The following is a 16,941-nucleotide window of genomic DNA, read 5'->3' as shown; positions in this document are numbered from 1 at the left end:
CCAGGGCGGGCAGAGGGAGGAGGGAGGGAGAGGCGGGGGAGATGCTGAGCCTCCAGGGGCAGAGGAGGCGGCGGCGGCAGAGGAGAGAGCGGGAGGAGGGAGGGAAGGCTGGAAGAGGGCAACCCGAGGCCGGGCCAGGTGGCTGGGCCGGCTGCTGGCTGTGCTGCGCTGCACTCGGTTCCGACGGCCTCTCTCATGTGCTGAGGGCGCCCGGCTGGACCGGACCGGCGGCCGGAGGAGAGGCTCCTCTCCATGGTCCAGAAGACCAGCATGTCCCGGGGCCCTTACCCACCCTCCCAGGAGATCCCCATGGAGGTCTTCGACCCCAGCCCACAGGTGAGGCGTGGTGGCCAGGCTCGAGGGAAGGGGACAGACAACTCCCGCGGACCTTTTGGGGCCGGCTTTGAGGGGAGGCGGGGAGAAAGGGGTTGTATGCCCGGCACCAAGGGGAGAGGGGTGCCTGCGCGCCCCCAATCCTTGCCGGTAATGAGTGATGGATGGGTGCTTCGCCTGGAGTTGGGCTGTGTTTTTGTGGAGCCGGGAGGGGTCAGTCGGGCAGCCTGTCACCCTAGCCTCCTAGTCTCCCCCGCGTCAGGGTTCCTGCTGCTCGGGTACCGGCTCCAGTGGGTTGAGAATACGGGTGCTGGCGAGGGAATCCGGCGGTTGAGGGAAGCTGGAGAGCGAGATCAGGCAAAGGGAGCGACGCAGAGCACGCTTAGGGGCGCCAGGCGGCTGTGGGTGGAGCGGGGGTGGCACTGGGAGATGGCCGAGGCGGTGGTCAGAGGGCGGTGCCAGCAGGCCTTCGGAGCCGCAAACGCTGGCTCTTCAGTGTGGAGAAGGGGCCAGTCCCGGTCCAGGCACCCATATCAGCTCCACTCCTATATATTGGACCAGCTCCCCTCCCCCAACACTCACGTTATCTCTCCCTACCCATCCCGCAACCCCCCAGCCCAGAAAACGCCTCCAAAGTTTGGAAAGTTGGGCAGATGCCAACTCACTATCCTGGAGGGGAAGAAGCTGTGTTACCTGGGGGAGGGGTCTCCCTGGCCACCTCCACTCACACTTTTGCTGTGCTTCTGGATTCCCCCCAGGAAGAGGAATTATTTATAGGGCGTGGTGGGTGCCTGTGAAATGACCAGTGAGGTCTGGGGTGGTTGTGCTATGGGATTTCTGTGGGACAAGACCCTCTCCAATCTGGCAACACCCCAAGGCTAGGATAGCATTAACTCTTTTCTTGCTGTGGCCAGCCTGGAGCAACTGTAACCACAATGATAATATGGTTGATGGATATAGGGTGGGGGGTGGGGGGCCAGGTCAGACCTAAAAATACCTCCCTTCCCCAACCCAGGCCCCTTGGAGCCTGGGAGGCAGCTGACTCGGGCCTTCCCTTCAGCTGTCCCTTATCCCTGTGGATGCCACTCCCTTTTTCCGGCCTGGGTGGTGGTGGTGGTGGTGGTGGTGGTGGTAAGAAAGAGAATCTGAGGCTCCCTGGGGGATCCTCTTAAGTTCATGGGGCTCCTCCATCCTAGAGGTAGGGTATATGTCTGGTCTGAGAGAAGAGGATGGGAGGGAGGATTCTTGAAGGATCCCCAGGTGCCCTTCTCTACCATCTGGCCATCTTCCTTCTACTCAGGCCCTAGCAGCCAAAACCCCCTCATTGGGCTATGGCTTTTCTGGCTTCTTTGGCAAAGAAACTCTAGGCTGGAGGCTGGGGGCAGGGGCTTGGAGGTCCTGAATCCTCTGTAATCCCCCAACTCTGGACTGGCCTGGGGCCAATGAATGTGAGCTTCGGAGGGCCAAGAAGCAGCCCTCTTTACAGGAAGCCTGGATATACCTGAGTGTGTGGCTGCTTGAGAGGTCAGGCAGCATCGACTCCACCCAAGCCAGGAGCCCAGCCAGTGGCTGAGCTAGCCTTTTCTGGGGACCTGTGGGGGCTGTGTCCTAGGCTTCTCTTGGGGCAGCGCCAAGGGGCATTTAGACTGATGCATCTGTGTGGGTGCCATTGGGACAGGGCAGGGGCAGTCCCAGCTGGGCATTAGAGGGTGGAAGAGTGACCCCTCTTGCCCCCTGGGGGAGAGGTGAGGCCACTGTGATTATCAGGAGGGTCTGAGAAAAAAAAGTCCTGGAGTGGGGGGCTAAATCTGCCCCATGACACTGGGCAGAGGGGTGGGGTTAGATGTTTACCTTTCAAATACAGTTTCATGCCCCCCGTTGCCTCCCCAGAACTCTAATTTTGAGTCTCCAAGACCTAAGAGCTGCCGCTCCCCTTCCCACTCTGCAGAAAACCAAAGGCAGGAGTTGGGTCCAGAAAGAGCCAAGCTGGGCCCTGTTGGCTATTCCTCTCCTCTCTGGGGCCACAGCCGCACTCAGCCCTGCGCCGCTCCAGCTGAGAAGGAGGGGGACTTTCCCCTGCTCTCTCTGCACCCCCAGCACTGCAGGCAGCCTCTCCCTTCCCCTGAGGCCTCTGCAGCCTGCCCAGCATCTTAATTAGCTTTGCTGCTTAATAAGCCTCCAGCTTCTCAGCGCCTCCCCTTGCCGGCCTCTCTGGCTTGGTTTGGGGGTTTCTGTGAGCTGTTCTCTTCACTGTTCCCCACCCCATGGCTTTGGTCTGGGCCTTCCTTCCTCTTCAGGTTGTACCATTTTAGGAAGAAGGTGGGGGGTGGTAGTGTTCAGATCAAGGAATAATATTCCCAAGGCTTGGCTGTAGCTCTGAGCCTGATGGGATGAGGGTTGGAAAAGGTGTTTCTGATTCCACTTTTGTCCCTTCTTGGCTTCTCCAGGGCAAATACAGCAAGAGGAAAGGGCGGTTCAAAAGGTCGGATGGGAGCACTTCCTCGGATACAACATCCAACAGCTTTGTCCGCCAGGTAATGGGGAGGCCAGGCTGAGAGGAAGGAGGAGGCTGGTTGGTGGAGACCAGCATGGGTGAGCTGGGTCTGAGGCTGTCTCCAGACACCCTCCCCCATGTCATTTGGCACCTGCCTAGAAACACTCCATCATCCTTACACCCCCTAACCTCTCCTGCATATACTGTCAGCTGCACCCACTCCCTCAGCCCCCGCCCGGCCCTTCCCCCAGCACCAGGCATCCAGCCCCTGCTGCCTGCCTGCGTCATCTCATTCAGGGACAGCCTGGCCTGCCTCCTCCTAGCTTGCTTCGGGCTGTCACCCACTCCCCCTGCCGGCTGTCTGCTTCCATGTCCTCCCCCAGAATGTGACAGTGTGGGGTAGAGGCAGGGCCTAAGAAATGAGAAGCCAGGACATTTGAGTCCCTGGAGCCCTAGTTAGGTGTGGCTCAGGGAAACACCCTCCTCACATCCAGATATAACTGTCCTTTAATATGCAGAGACAAAGTTGACGGAGGCGGAGTAGAGGCAGTAGAGAATTGATGTTAGAGAGGGCTTTAGTCTGGCACCCCTGACTGAAGGTGTAACTGAATAACGTTCTGAGGGTCTTCTTTTCTCAGTCAAGAAGATGCCATTCTCATTTCTGTTCTGACTCTCAATCCCAGGCCATCTCAGGTTCAGAGAGAAGCAGTGGGAGAGGCGTGTGGTTGCTATGACTACAGAGCATCTCAGCACAACCTGGTACCCAAAAAAGGCGAGGGGGGCTTGCGATCAGACGAGGAAAAGGAGTACATTGAAGAAGAAGTAGGCAGGGCATTTGAGGGCAGAGGACAGTAGGGAGGTCAGTCCGCTTGAGCCAGGAGAGAGAGAGCAGTGCCAGACAGATCCATCACTGATTGGAGCAAGACCCTTTTTGATTCTTCTGTCTCCACAACATTTGGCACGTGTGAGCCCAGGTCTGGCTTGAGAGAGTCAGCAAAGGGGTCCTTCATCTCAGCATCTCTGAAGCCCACCGACAGACAGGAAATCCTTTCTTCAGTCTCCCTCATCCCTCCTGTTGCAGGACTGGGCTAGGGCTAGGGTTAGGAAGAATGACACTGTGCTTGGTGTAACCCCTCTTGACAGAAAAGAGCCTTGGTTCCTTCAGTGTTTGCCATCCCAGGGGGTCAGCTCCGGTCTCCAGTCCTTCCTCTCTGCTCCCCAGCTCTGACCCCCAGTGGGTGACAGGGGTAGGGGGGGCCGTCCTTGCCACATCTCTGAGCTAAATATACCCTAGCAGTTTGTACATGTAGCAATTCTGCTTGTAACCTGACCCCCTGGGGGAACGGGCAGTTTGGGCCACCCCCTAGGCCAGCAGGGCCAGGCATTGAGGGTGCTGAGATGGAGGTGCCCAGCCGGACCCTTATAGTGGTGAGCTGGGGATGGGCCTGGGGTGGGCGGGTGGGTCACGGGAGCAGCCCCTTAGGAGAGCTGGTGGGGCACCTTCACTCCAGCTCGTCTCCTGGCTGCCTCACTGTTTCCCTGCTTCCCACCACTTCTGGTTTGTTGGTGTGCGTGCGTGTGTGTGTGTGTGTGTGTGTGTGTGTGTGTGTGTGTGTGTGTGTGTGTGTTGGGGTCAGTAAGTGCCTCTCTATCACTCTGTCTCTGGGCATCTGTCTCTCTGACTCTGAGCACTCCTGTCTCAAGGGATGGACTGTGAAGAATTGCTGGTTTTCATACTTCTTCCTTTGTGTCTCTTTTCCAGCTTCTGTTAGGACCCCACTCCTGACCCCCAACCTTTCCCCTCACAAGTCTCCCATTGTCAAGGTTTGGCTGGGACAGGGATGGGCAACTACACTAGCTAATGACCAAGGCCCTTGGGGGAGCTGGGACTGCCTTCTCTCTTTCCTAGGTCCCCTCCACACCAAGCTAAGGGACATTCCTGCCCAAGGAAGAACCCCCACTGGCCACTGGCCACAGTCTGCTCCTTTCCCACATCACCTCCCACTCCTTGTAGCAACACCACCACTTGACAGTCACACAAACCCATACCTCCTGGCTCCTGCCCTTACGGCACCCACCCTCGGGAACACAGACACCTCGGGTGCACCCTTTACGTGCTCATGTGTGCCTCTATACATTCTGTCCTGCATATCCAGCACATATCGTAGAACACACCCTCCTAAACAGACACACTTGAAGTTGCACTTCCAAGCACACTTGTCAGTTGGCATGGTCATTCACCCTCCAGGTCTGGACAGGATGCATCTCTTACACATGTGCCTGCATCCCTGAAGGAGGTTCAAGGCCAGCTGCCTGGCACACGCAGACTTCTGAACCTGCCTGAACCCTGGCAGCCAGCAGCCCTAGTGCTGGGGAAAGGCCTACCCCATATTCTGCTCTTAACTTACCTGTTCTGCCTGCACCTTCCCAGGAATCTTGGGTTCTCTTTTGTATCTTGTGAGAGCCTGATGGTTGGGGCTTCCCTGATTCTGGCAGGAGAGGTAGGAGTCTGTCTTCCCTCACCCTTGAGCAGAAGGCAGCAAAATTTTTGGTGGCCCCATCATGCCAAGCAGACTGCCCACTGCCACCTGGGAAGAGAGCTCAGGCCTAAGCTGGTGGCTGTAGTCCCTGGAAGGACTCACTGGGCCTCTGCTGAGTCTTTGTTGGCCTGTGCTGGGAGCAGGGGAGGGAAGGAGCAGCAGGGAGCGGAGACGTGTCCCCTGGCGCTGCTCCCCTGCCCTGTGCCCCTATCAGATTCCCACCCCTCCCTGGGCCCCAAGCAGCTGTCCTTGGACCAGCCTCAACCCCCTGCCTGCTGCTGTCACCCTTTTTGGGGCCGCACTCTTCCTGGCTCCTGTGCTGGGTGTGCCAATCTCAGTCCCTGATGCCTCCCATCTGATACTACCTTCTCCTAGTGCTTGTGGCATATGCTGGGCTGGCTGGAGCTTGAGGCATCCAGAATTAGTGGCACCTCCATGCCCTTCTGAGGCTCAGTTGCAGAGGAGGCAGCATTGGCCCTGAGCTGGCCCCATCTGTTTTCAGGGCTCAGCGGAGTCCTACACCAGCCGTCCATCGGACTCTGATGTGTCTCTGGAAGAGGACCGGGAAGCCTTAAGGAAGGAAGCAGAGCGCCAGGCATTAGCCCAACTTGAGAAAGCCAAGGTGAAGAAGATGGGAGGGACTGTGCTGGCATTATTTCCTCCCGGCCTAGGCCTTAGAGACAGATTGGACAGACTCAGGACAAGTCTTGGCCCAGCCACTTCTAGCTGGTACACCCCAGGCCTCGATGTACCTCTCACCTGTAAGATGTGGGCTAAATCCCTGCCTTATATGGTATAATAAATTCCTGATACTGTTCCCACACATAATAGGAGCTTGAGAAGTACTAAAAATTTCCACTTCTTCTGGGAGTCAAACTTCTTGGGTTGATTCTTACTAGCTGTGTGATCTTAGGTGAGTCACTTAACCTTTCTGGACTTTAGTCTCCTTGTTCATTAAAATGAAATAATGATAGTACTTAACTTAATAGAGTTTTTATGATGAATAAATGAGATAATACTCATGCACCAGGTAACACAGTACCTGGTGCACCAAACAGTAGCCACTATCTTCATTATTACTATGAAGTAATTATTACTATGAAGACACACTTCCAGGTATCATTCTGGGCTTCTGCACCCTGTGCCCTCCTCCACCCTGAGAGGGCTGAATTCTATTTTTCACTTTCCTTTTCTTGTTATAAAATTTAACATACATACAAAAAAAAAAACCCACATAAACCATTCAGTGTGCCTTTTAATGAACAATTTACAAAGCAAAGCTCCAGGTAATCACCACCCCCGTCAGGAAGTTGTACATTACAAGGTGGTTTAACCTTCTGGTTTTCATCCTCCCCATGCTCCTCCTGCAGACCAAGCCGGTGGCATTTGCTGTGCGGACAAATGTTGGCTACAACCCGTCTCCAGGGGATGAGGTGCCGGTGCAAGGAGTGGCCATCACCTTCGAGCCCAAGGACTTCCTGCACATCAAAGAGGTGAAGAGAATGCTTGGCCGCTGGAGGGAGGGCAAGGCAGTGGGTGCCAAGAGAGGGGCAGCCAGAGCTCTAGTGAGCCAGGCAGAGCTGGGCTGAATCTGCTTTGCGACCTTAGGCAAATCTCTCCACATCTCTGAGACTCTTAATTTTTCATAGGTAAAATGGGGTGGTAATGTCTAGGTACAGGGTCATTGAGAGGGTTTGTATGAGGCCTGTAAGTGAAGTGGCAGTGTGCCAGGCACATATAGGTGTCCGGATTTATCCCTCTTTCTGCCTTTCCAGGGTAGGGTGGGCACATGGAGGGAGGAAGGACTCTTAGAACATGCTGGCGACAGGGTGGGCCATGGCCCCAGAGGATGCTGGTCCCGGAGATGTCCTGAGAGTTGGGGGCTGTACCTAGAGGCTGGAGGCAGGGGCAGGGTTCTTTGAGGGTGCTATGCCTGGAGGCAGGGACAGGATGGACAAGCCGGGGGGTGGTTTCCCCTGGAGAGTAGCTGCTGGTTACACCTCTAGTCTCCCTCTTGGTCTTTCCTACCCCACCTGCTATTATTGTTGTTTGCAGAAATATAATAATGACTGGTGGATCGGGCGACTGGTGAAGGAAGGCTGTGAGGTTGGCTTCATCCCCAGCCCTGTCAAACTGGACAGCCTGCGCCTGCTGCAGGAACAGAAGCTGCGCCAGAACCGCCTCAGCTCCAGGTGCCTGGCAGGGTGGGGGTGGGGGCATGGGGCACTCCCAGCCCTAAGACAGGCCATCCAGCCAGGACTAGGCCTTAAGGGCTGACCCATGACCCTGAGGGCACAGACCTGGAGCTGTGAGAATCTCGGGGGGTTGCAGGCAGCCTGTGAGAGAACAAGATCCCCCCAGCTTCACTCCCACCACAGCTCACAGCTCCATTTGCCTCTCTTCCCACACAGCAAATCAGGTGACAACTCCAGCTCCAGTCTGGGAGATGTAGTGACTGGCACCCGCCGCCCCACACCCCCTGCCAGTGGTAAGAGCTGCCTCCACTCCAGGGAATAGGGCGAGCTCCTGGGTGGGATGGTCTCCTCACTGCCTGTCCCCTCCTTTCTCTGTAGTAGGGAGTACCCCAATACTGGATCCTCCGAACACATTCAGTGGTACCCCCTCTGTGAAGAGTAGGGTGCCCCACAAGCTGGGCCTGTCAGCGCCCATCCTCTCATGCCTCTCCTCTCCCATTTCTTTGGTAGCTGCATCTCTGCCTGACTCCCCTGCCCACACCCCCCCATTCATTTCTCCCAGTCTGTTCCATTCACCTCTTCTTCTTTCTTTTTTCCCCATCCCGTCCCTGCATCCTGTACTTGTGTCTCCATGTCCATCTCGCTCCTTCTCCCTGCCTTGCCTCCCTCCTCCCTCTCCTGACTCTCCGGTCCAGGTAATGAAATGACTAACTTAGCATTTGAACTAGACCCCCTAGAGTTAGAGGATGAGGAGGCAGAGCTTGGCGAGCAGAGTGGCTCAGCCAAGACTAGTGTTAGCAGTGTCACCACCCCGCCACCCCATGGCAAACGCATCCCCTTCTTCAAGAAGGTAATTCTTACTGGGTTCTTGCAGGAGGGGAGGGGTTCTGGGCCCAGCTCTTGGCAGGGGGAAGGGATTGGAATGGATTCGGTGATACCAATCTGATTCTTTGGAGATCAGGGCTTCCTGCTGAGGAGGAGGGAAGGATAGAATGGCACCAAGAATGGGCACATCCATCTCCACACACAGCCCCATCCTGGCCCACTCCCCAGGAAGGGATGGTTCTTGCATTGGAAGCCTCTTCCCTTGGAAGGCTGCTCCCCACCCCAAGCAGGGTCTGGTAGTAATGAAACCTGACCTTTCCCCTCACTACCAGCAAGATATTCCCTGTGTACCCCCACCCTAACCCCCAGCATGTGAAGGAGAGAGTGGAATGGTGACCCTTCATTGTCCTTTGCAGACTCCGTGGGGCTAGGGGGATCTGCTGGCTTCAGAGCAGGATAGTGAAGGGAACTCCTAAAGTGGGCGGGTTGGCCTGCACTCTGCAAGGGGGCAGGAGGTGGGCACTGAATTAGGGGCTGCAATCCTTCCCAACTCTTTTCCAAGACCCAGAAAGGGGGCAGAGTATGTCTAAATATTGCCAGGTCCACTGGACTGACAGTCCCTCTCCCAGCCCTGACCCAGGGCCGTCTCTGGCTCCCCCTTGGCATGGGGTCTCGTCCCCTCTCTCTGGCTCTGTCTGTCACTAACACGCATGCCCTGTTATCTCTCCTCGTCTGCCCGCTCTCCCTCCCTCTCTTGTCCTGGCTCCTTCCTTGCCCTGTGCCCCTGCCTGGGTGCCCTCCCCTTTCTCCTTCCCCTCCCCCTCTTGGCAATCTCTGGACCCAGCCAAACAGAAGCAGAAGTCGGTGAGTATCACAGCTTTCTGTGTCCCCCTTCCTACCCCTGGGATGAGCTGGGGAGGCCTTCTAACACCCATTCCCGTATCTGTCCCCCATTTCCCCTACCCTTCCTGGTTCTCCCTGGCCGTCCCTCCCCATCCTCTCCCCGATCCCCACATCTGGGTTCTGGGACCAGAGGGAGGAAAGGATGCATGCAAGAGTCCGGAGGCTGGGGGAGAGGGACTAATGTCATCTCTACCTTGGGGTTTCCCCTTCCTGCTTCCCCCCCAGACAGAGCATGTGCCCCCCTATGACGTGGTGCCTTCCATGAGGCCCATCATCCTGGTGGGACCGTCGCTCAAGGGCTATGAGGTAGGAGCCCCTAGAGGGGAATGGACCCAGGGGGGCTAAGACCTCCAGAGTCATTCCACAGAAACGTTCGAACCCCAGAGAGATCCTCCAGAAGGGCCCAGATACCCAGGGGTCCTCAGAGGGCTGCAGACCTTAGAGTAACCCCCAGAGGGGCATGACTCATAGGGAGACCCACTCAAGAAGGGTTAAGTTTCCCCCCAATTCCCAGAAATACCACCTAGAAGGACCTTTGGAATCGGAGACCCTATTGGAGGTCCCTCAGACCCAGCAGGAAGCCCCCATAGGGGCTCATTCATCTCAGGCATTTAAGAAGAAAATGGTATGTGTGAGTGCAAATACCCAGCAGTCCAGCTTTCCTAAGTAGCCTCACTTCTCCCCCACCTCCAACCCCCGACCTCAGGTTACAGACATGATGCAGAAAGCTTTATTTGACTTCTTGAAGCATCGGTTTGATGGCAGGTAAGACCCTGGGAGCTGACTCCCCACTCCCGCTAGTCCTCTCTGCTGGGGGTGGGCAGGATGGCTTGATGATGATCCTGGGACTCTGGGACTGAGGGATAGGAGGCAGGCCTGGGGAGCCAGAGGAGCAGTCAGGGCACCTAGGCCACGCTTACCCTGACTCCCCTTGCTCTGTCTTCCAGGATTTCCATCACTCGGGTGACAGCGGACATTTCCCTGGCTAAGCGCTCAGTCCTCAATAATCCCAGCAAACACATCATCATCGAGCGCTCCAACACGCGCTCCAGCCTGGGTGAGCTCAGCCCTCACCCGGCCCCCTTTGAGACCAGGTGGGAGGGGCTGCAAGTAGAGGGCCCTCCAGAAGGTTTCTATCCACCCACTGCCTCCTGGGGGACTCCCTTACATTCCCCCCTCCCCATGACTCCATGTCCCCCAGCTGAGGTTCAGAGTGAGATTGAGCGAATCTTCGAGCTGGCCCGGACCCTTCAGTTGGTTGCCCTGGACGCTGACACCATCAACCACCCGGCCCAGCTTTCCAAGACCTCACTGGCCCCCATCATTGTTTACATCAAGATCACCTCTCCCAAGGTGGGTGCAGGAGCCTGACTCTAGTGGGGACAGAAATGCTCTGGAGTTGGGCTGCCTGAGTTTAAATCCCAGCTACTGTTTACTGATTGTGTGCCTTAGTCTCCCCAAGCCTCAGTTGCCTTCTCGGTGAAACTCTATCACATGGATCTTGTGAAGATTCAACCTTATGTGAATACTTAGCACTGAGCAAAGGGTCTGGTATAATGTTCTTCATCATATTTTAGCTGTTATAGATATTATTATTATTAAGGCCAGTTCCCTATCCTGACTTCAGTCAACCTCCCATCCTTGGTCCAGAAAACTGAAAGAATTCTGTGCTTTTTGTCCCAGTACCACCCAACTACTTGGCTGTTGGGAGGGTCTTTCCTGTCTTTTGATCTCAGACTTTTTTTTTGCTTCATTGTCCACATTTGAACCTTGATAGAGATGAAATCGGTAGGAAGGCTGATTTACTTTGTCATATTGCAACTCTGTTAGTGTTGCCTTCTGGAAGTTGGTGGGGATTTGAGAAACATGGAGGAGGAGTTTAGTGAAGGAATTAGAATTAGGAGGTAGCATGGGTTTCAAATCCTAACTCTGGTTGGCTAATTAATTGGTTCAATTTTCTTGTTTTGGATTTTTTTTATTAGTGAGCTTGTGATCTTGGGAGGGGGGGCGTTATTTAGCCTCTGAGTCTCAATTTCTTCACCTATAAAATGGGAGTTATAATCCCTCTCATGTTACCGTTGAGGGGATTGGAGGTAATGATGTAAAGAGCATGGGGTTTGGTCTGATTCATGATGGCAGCTGGGGTGGCGACTGGTCATCATCTCATGATAGCACTTCTGAGCTGAACTCCCAGTTACATGACCTTAACCTTCTGAGTCCTTAGTTTCTAATGAGCATAAAGGAGTTGATACAATTTAAGTACTTCCTGGGGTGAGTGAAAGGATTAGATGAGGTAACAGATGCAAAATACTTTGTAAACTAGAAACTAACAGATACTTCCATTTCCCACACTGAGCACAAATAAAGTTAAGGGTGGGGGCCCTGGAGCCAGGCTGCCTGGGTTTATGTCGCAGTCTGCCACTCACCAGCTCCGTGCTCCTCTGGCAAGTCACCTAACCTCTCAATGCCTCAGTTTCCTCACCTGCAAAGTAGGTGGTGGTTGGGAAGGTTAAATAAATGACTGAGTACTTTATCAGTTCTATTTTTATTTAAGATATTTTGTTTGGAAATAATTTCAAATTTACAGAAAAGCTGCAAGAATAGTACCAAGAGCTCCTATTCTTTGAATACCCTTCACTCAGACTAATTTTTTTCACAGCTTCATTGAGATATAATTAATGTGCCATTCAATTCAGCCATTTAAAGTATACAATTCAATTTTTCTCAGATTCCCTAATTTTGAGCATTTTGCCACATTTACTGTATCTTTTTATTATGTATGTGTGTATGGGTATGTATATAGGTATATATATGTGTATATCTTTTTGCATCATCTGGCACATCCCTGATATTGGCTGTGGCATCCCTGGTGATGTTGACTTTGATCACTTAGTTAAGTGTTGTGGCTTTATGTTTAACTATTACTGAGATGAGAGTAATAATAGTAGCTACCTAGTGGGGTTACTGTCAGTACTAAATGAATTTATGAAGCAAATAGCACAGAAGAGCAGTTGTTCCATGAAGGATGGCTGCTGTTGTTACGTGGAAGGGAGGGTGGCCCAGAGAATGACCTATAAAGAAGGTCAGGGTGGTCGGCAATGAGAACCACTGCCTTTCCTACAGCCACCACTAGAACTTCCCAGGAGCAGCTGGCATGAGTCCAGGGAAAGAGCCAAGTGTTGTGCAGCGTGGACACAGCGCCTGCGAGGTCATTTCTGATGAGATGCCAGGGCTGAGAGTTAGGGACCGTCCCCCAGCCTGACGCCGGCTCACCACACTGCCTCCAGCTGAGACCTGCCTCTCTGCCTTAGCGCATCGCAGGGCCCCTTCAGCTCCTCCTCTCCCCACAAACCAGGTACTTCAGAGGCTCATCAAGTCTCGAGGGAAGTCACAGTCCAAGCACCTCAATGTCCAAATAGCAGCCTCGGAGAAGCTGGCGCAGTGCCCCCCGGTGAGTGCTCGGACCCAGGGGAGCGGGGTTGGTGGGGGCATTTGGGTTCTTCTGGTTTCCTCTGCCCTGCATGAGAGGCAGAGTAATCAGGGACTCCTGGGCCGAGACTATAGGCGCAGACTGGTCTTCTGTGAAGAGTCCTGGACAGGCAGCCAGAGACTGCGCTCCAGCCCCAGAAGTACCACTTCTCTGCGGGAAGTCAGGCCACTCCTCCAAGCCTTGGTTACTTATACATAGAATGAGGAAGTTGGACTCTTTGGGTTCAGACCTCTTATAGTTATGCCAATGCATATGTATGAGAAGCCCTCCTTCTCTTCCCCAACATCCAGAAGTTTCTTTTTAACTTTGTCCCTCAACCTGACTCCACCCGCTGCACCCAGGCCACACCCTCACCCCCTTGGTCTCACCCCGCTCATCCCAGCCCCGCCCCAATCCCGCCTAAACAGGAAATGTTTGACATCATCCTGGATGAGAACCAACTAGAGGATGCCTGCGAGCACTTGGCCGAGTACTTGGAAGCCTATTGGAAGGCCACACACCCGCCCAGCAGCACTCCGCCCAATCCGCTGCTGAACCGCACCATGGCTACAGCAGCCCTTGCGGCCAGCCCTGCCCCTGTCTCCAACCTCCAGGTACAGGTGCTCACCTCACTCAGGAGAAATCTCAGTTTCTGGGGTGGGCTGGACACCTCGCAGCCGGCCAGGGCAGTGCCTCAGCAGCAGGAGCATGCCATGTAGGCGCCCTGCCTGTCGCCCCACCCTGTCCAGGGCTCTGAACTGGAGCACAGGGACCAGGGAGAAGGAAGGAAAGAGCTTTATTTTGTAAAAAATGTGGCGAGTGGCAGCTTCTGGTGTCTGTGGTTTTTGACGGGATTGGGGCTCTGGTGGTGCCTCCCTGGGCTTAGTCCCAAAGGACTGCTTTTGCTGCCTTGGGGCCTTTTGGAAACGAAGCCTGACTGGGGGCCTTATAAGACAAGTGACTAGGCAGAAAACATGAAAAAGACTGATATATTCATTTGCTGGGCTCCACACCCGTTTTAGATCCAATAGAGCAGGAGCCCTCAGACCCAGGGAATCCCACAGAACAGGGCCATTAAGCCCAGAGAGATTGTCTCCTCTCCCAGAACCCTAATTCAAGGAGGCCCCTCAGAAGGGACCCAGAATGAAGCATCTTCTGTGGGTTGGTGCTGTACCTTCCATCCTTTCCAGGAAAGGCTCTCCTGTGGGTTTCCTGCCCTGCCTGGACCTCCTCCCATGGGAGCCACAGCCCATCTCTGAGATCACACCATTAAGTATTTGGTTCTAGATTAGAGCCAGGAGAAACCCACAAAATCATTCTAGACTGTTGGTTTTCAAATTTGTTCTCAGCAACAGAGCCCATTTGTTCCCTGAAGCTCAGTATGTAGATAAGGCATCCTTGCTCTGCTCAGAGGGAGCAAGTGGCTTAGCCTCCACATCCCCCTAGGGAACCCCTGAAGCACTTCTGTGCCCTCCTTACTGCACCCCAGATCTCCAGGGAACCGTTTGGAAACTGCTGCTCTGGTCTAAGTGCCATCACACTACTCCAGAGAAAACAGGCCACAGAGAGGGGAGTCATGTGCTCAGGGTCATATAGCTTGAAGTGGCAGCGGATAGGACTAGATAGAACCCAGGCCTCTTTGCCCCTCACCCAGCAGCCTCCATAGTGGCAGTGACCATCAGGTCACCTTCATGTAGCATTTGGTGTTGAGGACATCGGGCCACCTCATTGTCTGCAGTGGGGATAGAGCCCTGTCAGCAGTGTGCAGCCTGCTGCTGAGTCTGCTGGGGGCGGGGGAGGGATCCCATCAACCCTGGAGACTCTGTCATCTGACTAGGGAGCCAGGTGGGGAGTGCGGGGTGCTGGAAGTCTGTGATCAGGGTCTGGTTTGGGCTGAAGGAGCTGGGGTTCATGAGCTTCAGCTAAAATCCTTGCAGTATATTTGGAAAACTGGGGCAATGACTAACCCAATCAACCACTAATGAGGGGCAATACTAACAACTGTTAATGATGGTTTACCTCAATACAGCATTAATAATTGCATTGAGGAAGCAATGACTAATTGTTCTATCATGGTTACCAGGAGAGTTTGCGCCTCCTTACTGGCCTTACGAAGGTTGGGAGCCCTCTGTCCCACTAGAGGAACAAGTGCTGAGGCCTGTCCTCTTGCCGGCCTCTAGTGTTGTTTGCCGGTTGCCCATCCCTAAAGCCCGCACCCTCCTCCTCTAGCCAGGCTGGGTGTCCTGGCGCCGTCACTAACCTTGCCTTGCTTTATGTTTCTCTCACCCCTGCCTCATCTGCATGGTGTGTGCTGTCCGTCTGCTAACCAGGGACCCTACCTTGCTTCTGGGGACCAGTCGCTGGAACGGGCCACCGGGGAGCATGCCAGTGTGCACGAGTACCCCGGAGAGCTGGGCCAGCCCCCAGGCCTTTACCCCAGCAGCCACCCACCAGGCCGGGTGGGCACGCTGAGGGCCTTGTCTCGCCAAGACACGTTTGATGCTGACACCCCTGGCAACCGAAACTCTGCCTACACGGAGCTGGGAGACTCATGTGTGGACATGGAGACTGACCCCTCAGAGGGGCCAGGGCTTGGAGACCCTGCAGGGGGCAGCACCCCACCAGCCCGGCAGGGATCCTGGGAGGATGAGGAAGAAGACTATGAAGAGGAGTTGACCGACAACCGCAACCGCGGCCGGAATAAGGCCCGCTACTGCGCCGAGGGCGGGGGTCCAGCTCTGGGGCGCAACAAGAATGAGCTGGAGGGCTGGGGGCGGGGTGTCTACATCCGCTGAGCAGCAGGGACCACGCAGTGGGAGGAAAGGCTCAGCCCTCGGGAGGCGAGGGACGGGCTCACCGCAGAGGACATAACTTGGCTCCAGGGGGCGCTGTTTCCTTTCAGATGCCTTTGCTCAGTGTTCGGGGTTTCCGTGGTGGTTAGCATCCCAGCTCCTGGGAGTCCCTTAAGTCCTACTTGTAACAAAGTTTTTACCTACCTGCTGTGAATGGACGGGGTGATGCCCACCTTTCTGCAGTGTCCCTTTTTCCCCACCTCAGGGGGCTCTCTGCCCCCTCACTCTCCCAGAGATAAGGTGCACTTCAACTTTCTACTTGGGGCTCTTAGTGAGGGTCCTAAATGGGGTGGCCCTTTCTTTTCCCAGCCTGGAGTATTTGGGAAGGGTAGGGGGCTTTTCCTGGAGAGGGAGACCACAGACTCTTTACCTTGGAGGCTCTCTTCCCAAGACCCCAGATCCAGGGTCCCTCACTGTGCCCACCCTTTTCCCCAGCTTCCTGGCAGCCTTGTCTGGTGGGTGACAGCTACAGCCTGGTAGTCCCATGGGGAGCTTGTCTTGGGGAGGGGTCTGGGTGGAAACCGGCAGGCATCAGATGTAGTACCCTCTGCCTGCCAAGGACCTAGAACCCTGAAGAGTGGGCAACCTGAGTCACTGCTACCCACCCACCACTTCCATGCCTCAGCCTCTGTCTACCCCAGGAATGAGCTTTGCCTACATCCCTTGCCTGCTGCCATCAGAAGGGGGGGCCGCTCTGCGTCTGAGCCCCCTGTCCCTGGATCCCTTTGTTACCTGGGTGTGGAGCCCATGGAACACTAGTCCACCTCATTTTGAAACCAAAAACTGCTCGGTCACTCTCACCCTGAAGCCCCAGAGGAGAGACCCTGTGGGTTGGTGCCCAAGAAGGGGTCAGCCCCCCAGGGGTTGCCTCGGGACGTCAGGTCTCCCCTGGGGTGATTGGCTGCTGCTGCTGTATTTGCCTCTTGTGATCCTGTCCTGTACTGATGTCCACTCCCCCAGGAGAGGCCTTGGCACCCCCTCTGCCCAGCAACCCTGCCCCTTCCCAGCACCCAGCTGGGCCAGAGAGAGCTGACTGCCAACGAGGACTGGGCCTTGCCGGGCTGCCCACTTCAGGGATGGGTGCCTCATGCCCATCTCGCCACCTCCTGTGCCAATGTCCCATCCCCACCTGGGGTGGGGTGCAGCTTCCACTTCCTGGTTAGAGACACCATTGCCCAACCTTTCCCCTCTCCTGTCTGGTGTCCTGTGTCCTCATCTGTCTGTCTGTCTTGTCTGTACTCCCCTATGAGAAGTATTTTGGCGCATATAAAAGCACTGTCCTGTCCTTTGCAGCTGCCTCCCGAGCCTGCTTTGTCACCACCGCACGGTT

The 16,941-nt window shown here is 55.1% G+C and overlaps 1 protein-coding gene and 1 long non-coding RNA gene across 5 annotated transcripts; one reads left to right on the top strand and one right to left on the bottom strand.

The window, feature by feature from the left end:
- The first annotated feature begins 43 nt into the window (after positions 1-43).
- CACNB1 (calcium voltage-gated channel auxiliary subunit beta 1) lies at positions 44-16,901 on the top strand. Of its 4 annotated transcripts, none has more exons than XM_017640296.3 (14): positions 44-336; positions 2,781-2,867; positions 5,870-5,989; positions 6,738-6,860; positions 7,423-7,559; positions 7,779-7,855; positions 9,232-9,251; positions 9,516-9,596; positions 9,997-10,055; positions 10,238-10,347; positions 10,492-10,643; positions 12,646-12,741; positions 13,188-13,373; positions 15,090-16,901. In XM_017640296.3, exons 1-14 carry the CDS (start codon positions 253-255, stop codon positions 15,552-15,554), a joined length of 1,797 nt encoding a protein of 598 aa, XP_017495785.1. In that variant the 5' UTR covers positions 44-252; the 3' UTR covers positions 15,555-16,901. The 4 variants fall into 4 exon arrangements, with proteins under 4 accessions (XP_017495785.1, XP_036846792.1, XP_017495786.1 ...); XM_036990897.2 differs by lacking the exon at positions 9,232-9,251 and adding an exon at positions 8,258-8,412; XM_017640297.3 differs by lacking the exons at positions 9,232-9,251; positions 15,090-16,901 and adding an exon at positions 8,258-8,412 and having other exon boundaries at positions 47-336; positions 13,188-13,584.
- Positions 3,317-5,837, bottom strand: LOC118967021 (uncharacterized). Its single transcript, XR_005053803.2, has 2 exons — positions 5,236-5,837; positions 3,317-3,921 (listed from the first exon to the last, which is right to left on the bottom strand). It is a non-coding gene; the product is annotated as an uncharacterized lncRNA (long non-coding RNA).
- Positions 16,902-16,941: the final 40 nt, after the last annotated feature.

This window comes from Manis javanica, chromosome 4 (assembly GCF_040802235.1).
Source record: "Manis javanica isolate MJ-LG chromosome 4, MJ_LKY, whole genome shotgun sequence".
NCBI classification, from domain to species: Eukaryota; Metazoa; Chordata; class Mammalia; order Pholidota; family Manidae; genus Manis; species Manis javanica.
Note: the sequence above shows the minus strand (reverse complement) of the source record. Positions and strands in the feature narration are given on the sequence as shown.

Excerpts from the sequence above, each read along its gene's own strand:
- CACNB1 (XM_036990897.2), top strand. The coding sequence starts at position 253 with ATGGTCCAGAAGACCAGCATGTCCCGGGGCCCTTACCCACCCTCCCAG. Across the intron at positions 6,861-7,422 it reads ACTTCCTGCACATCAAAGAG|AAATATAATAATGACTGGTG; the intron begins GTGAAGAGAATG and ends TGTTGTTTGCAG. Across the intron at positions 7,856-8,257 it reads CCCCACACCCCCTGCCAGTG|GTAATGAAATGACTAACTTA; the intron begins GTAAGAGCTGCC and ends TCTCCGGTCCAG.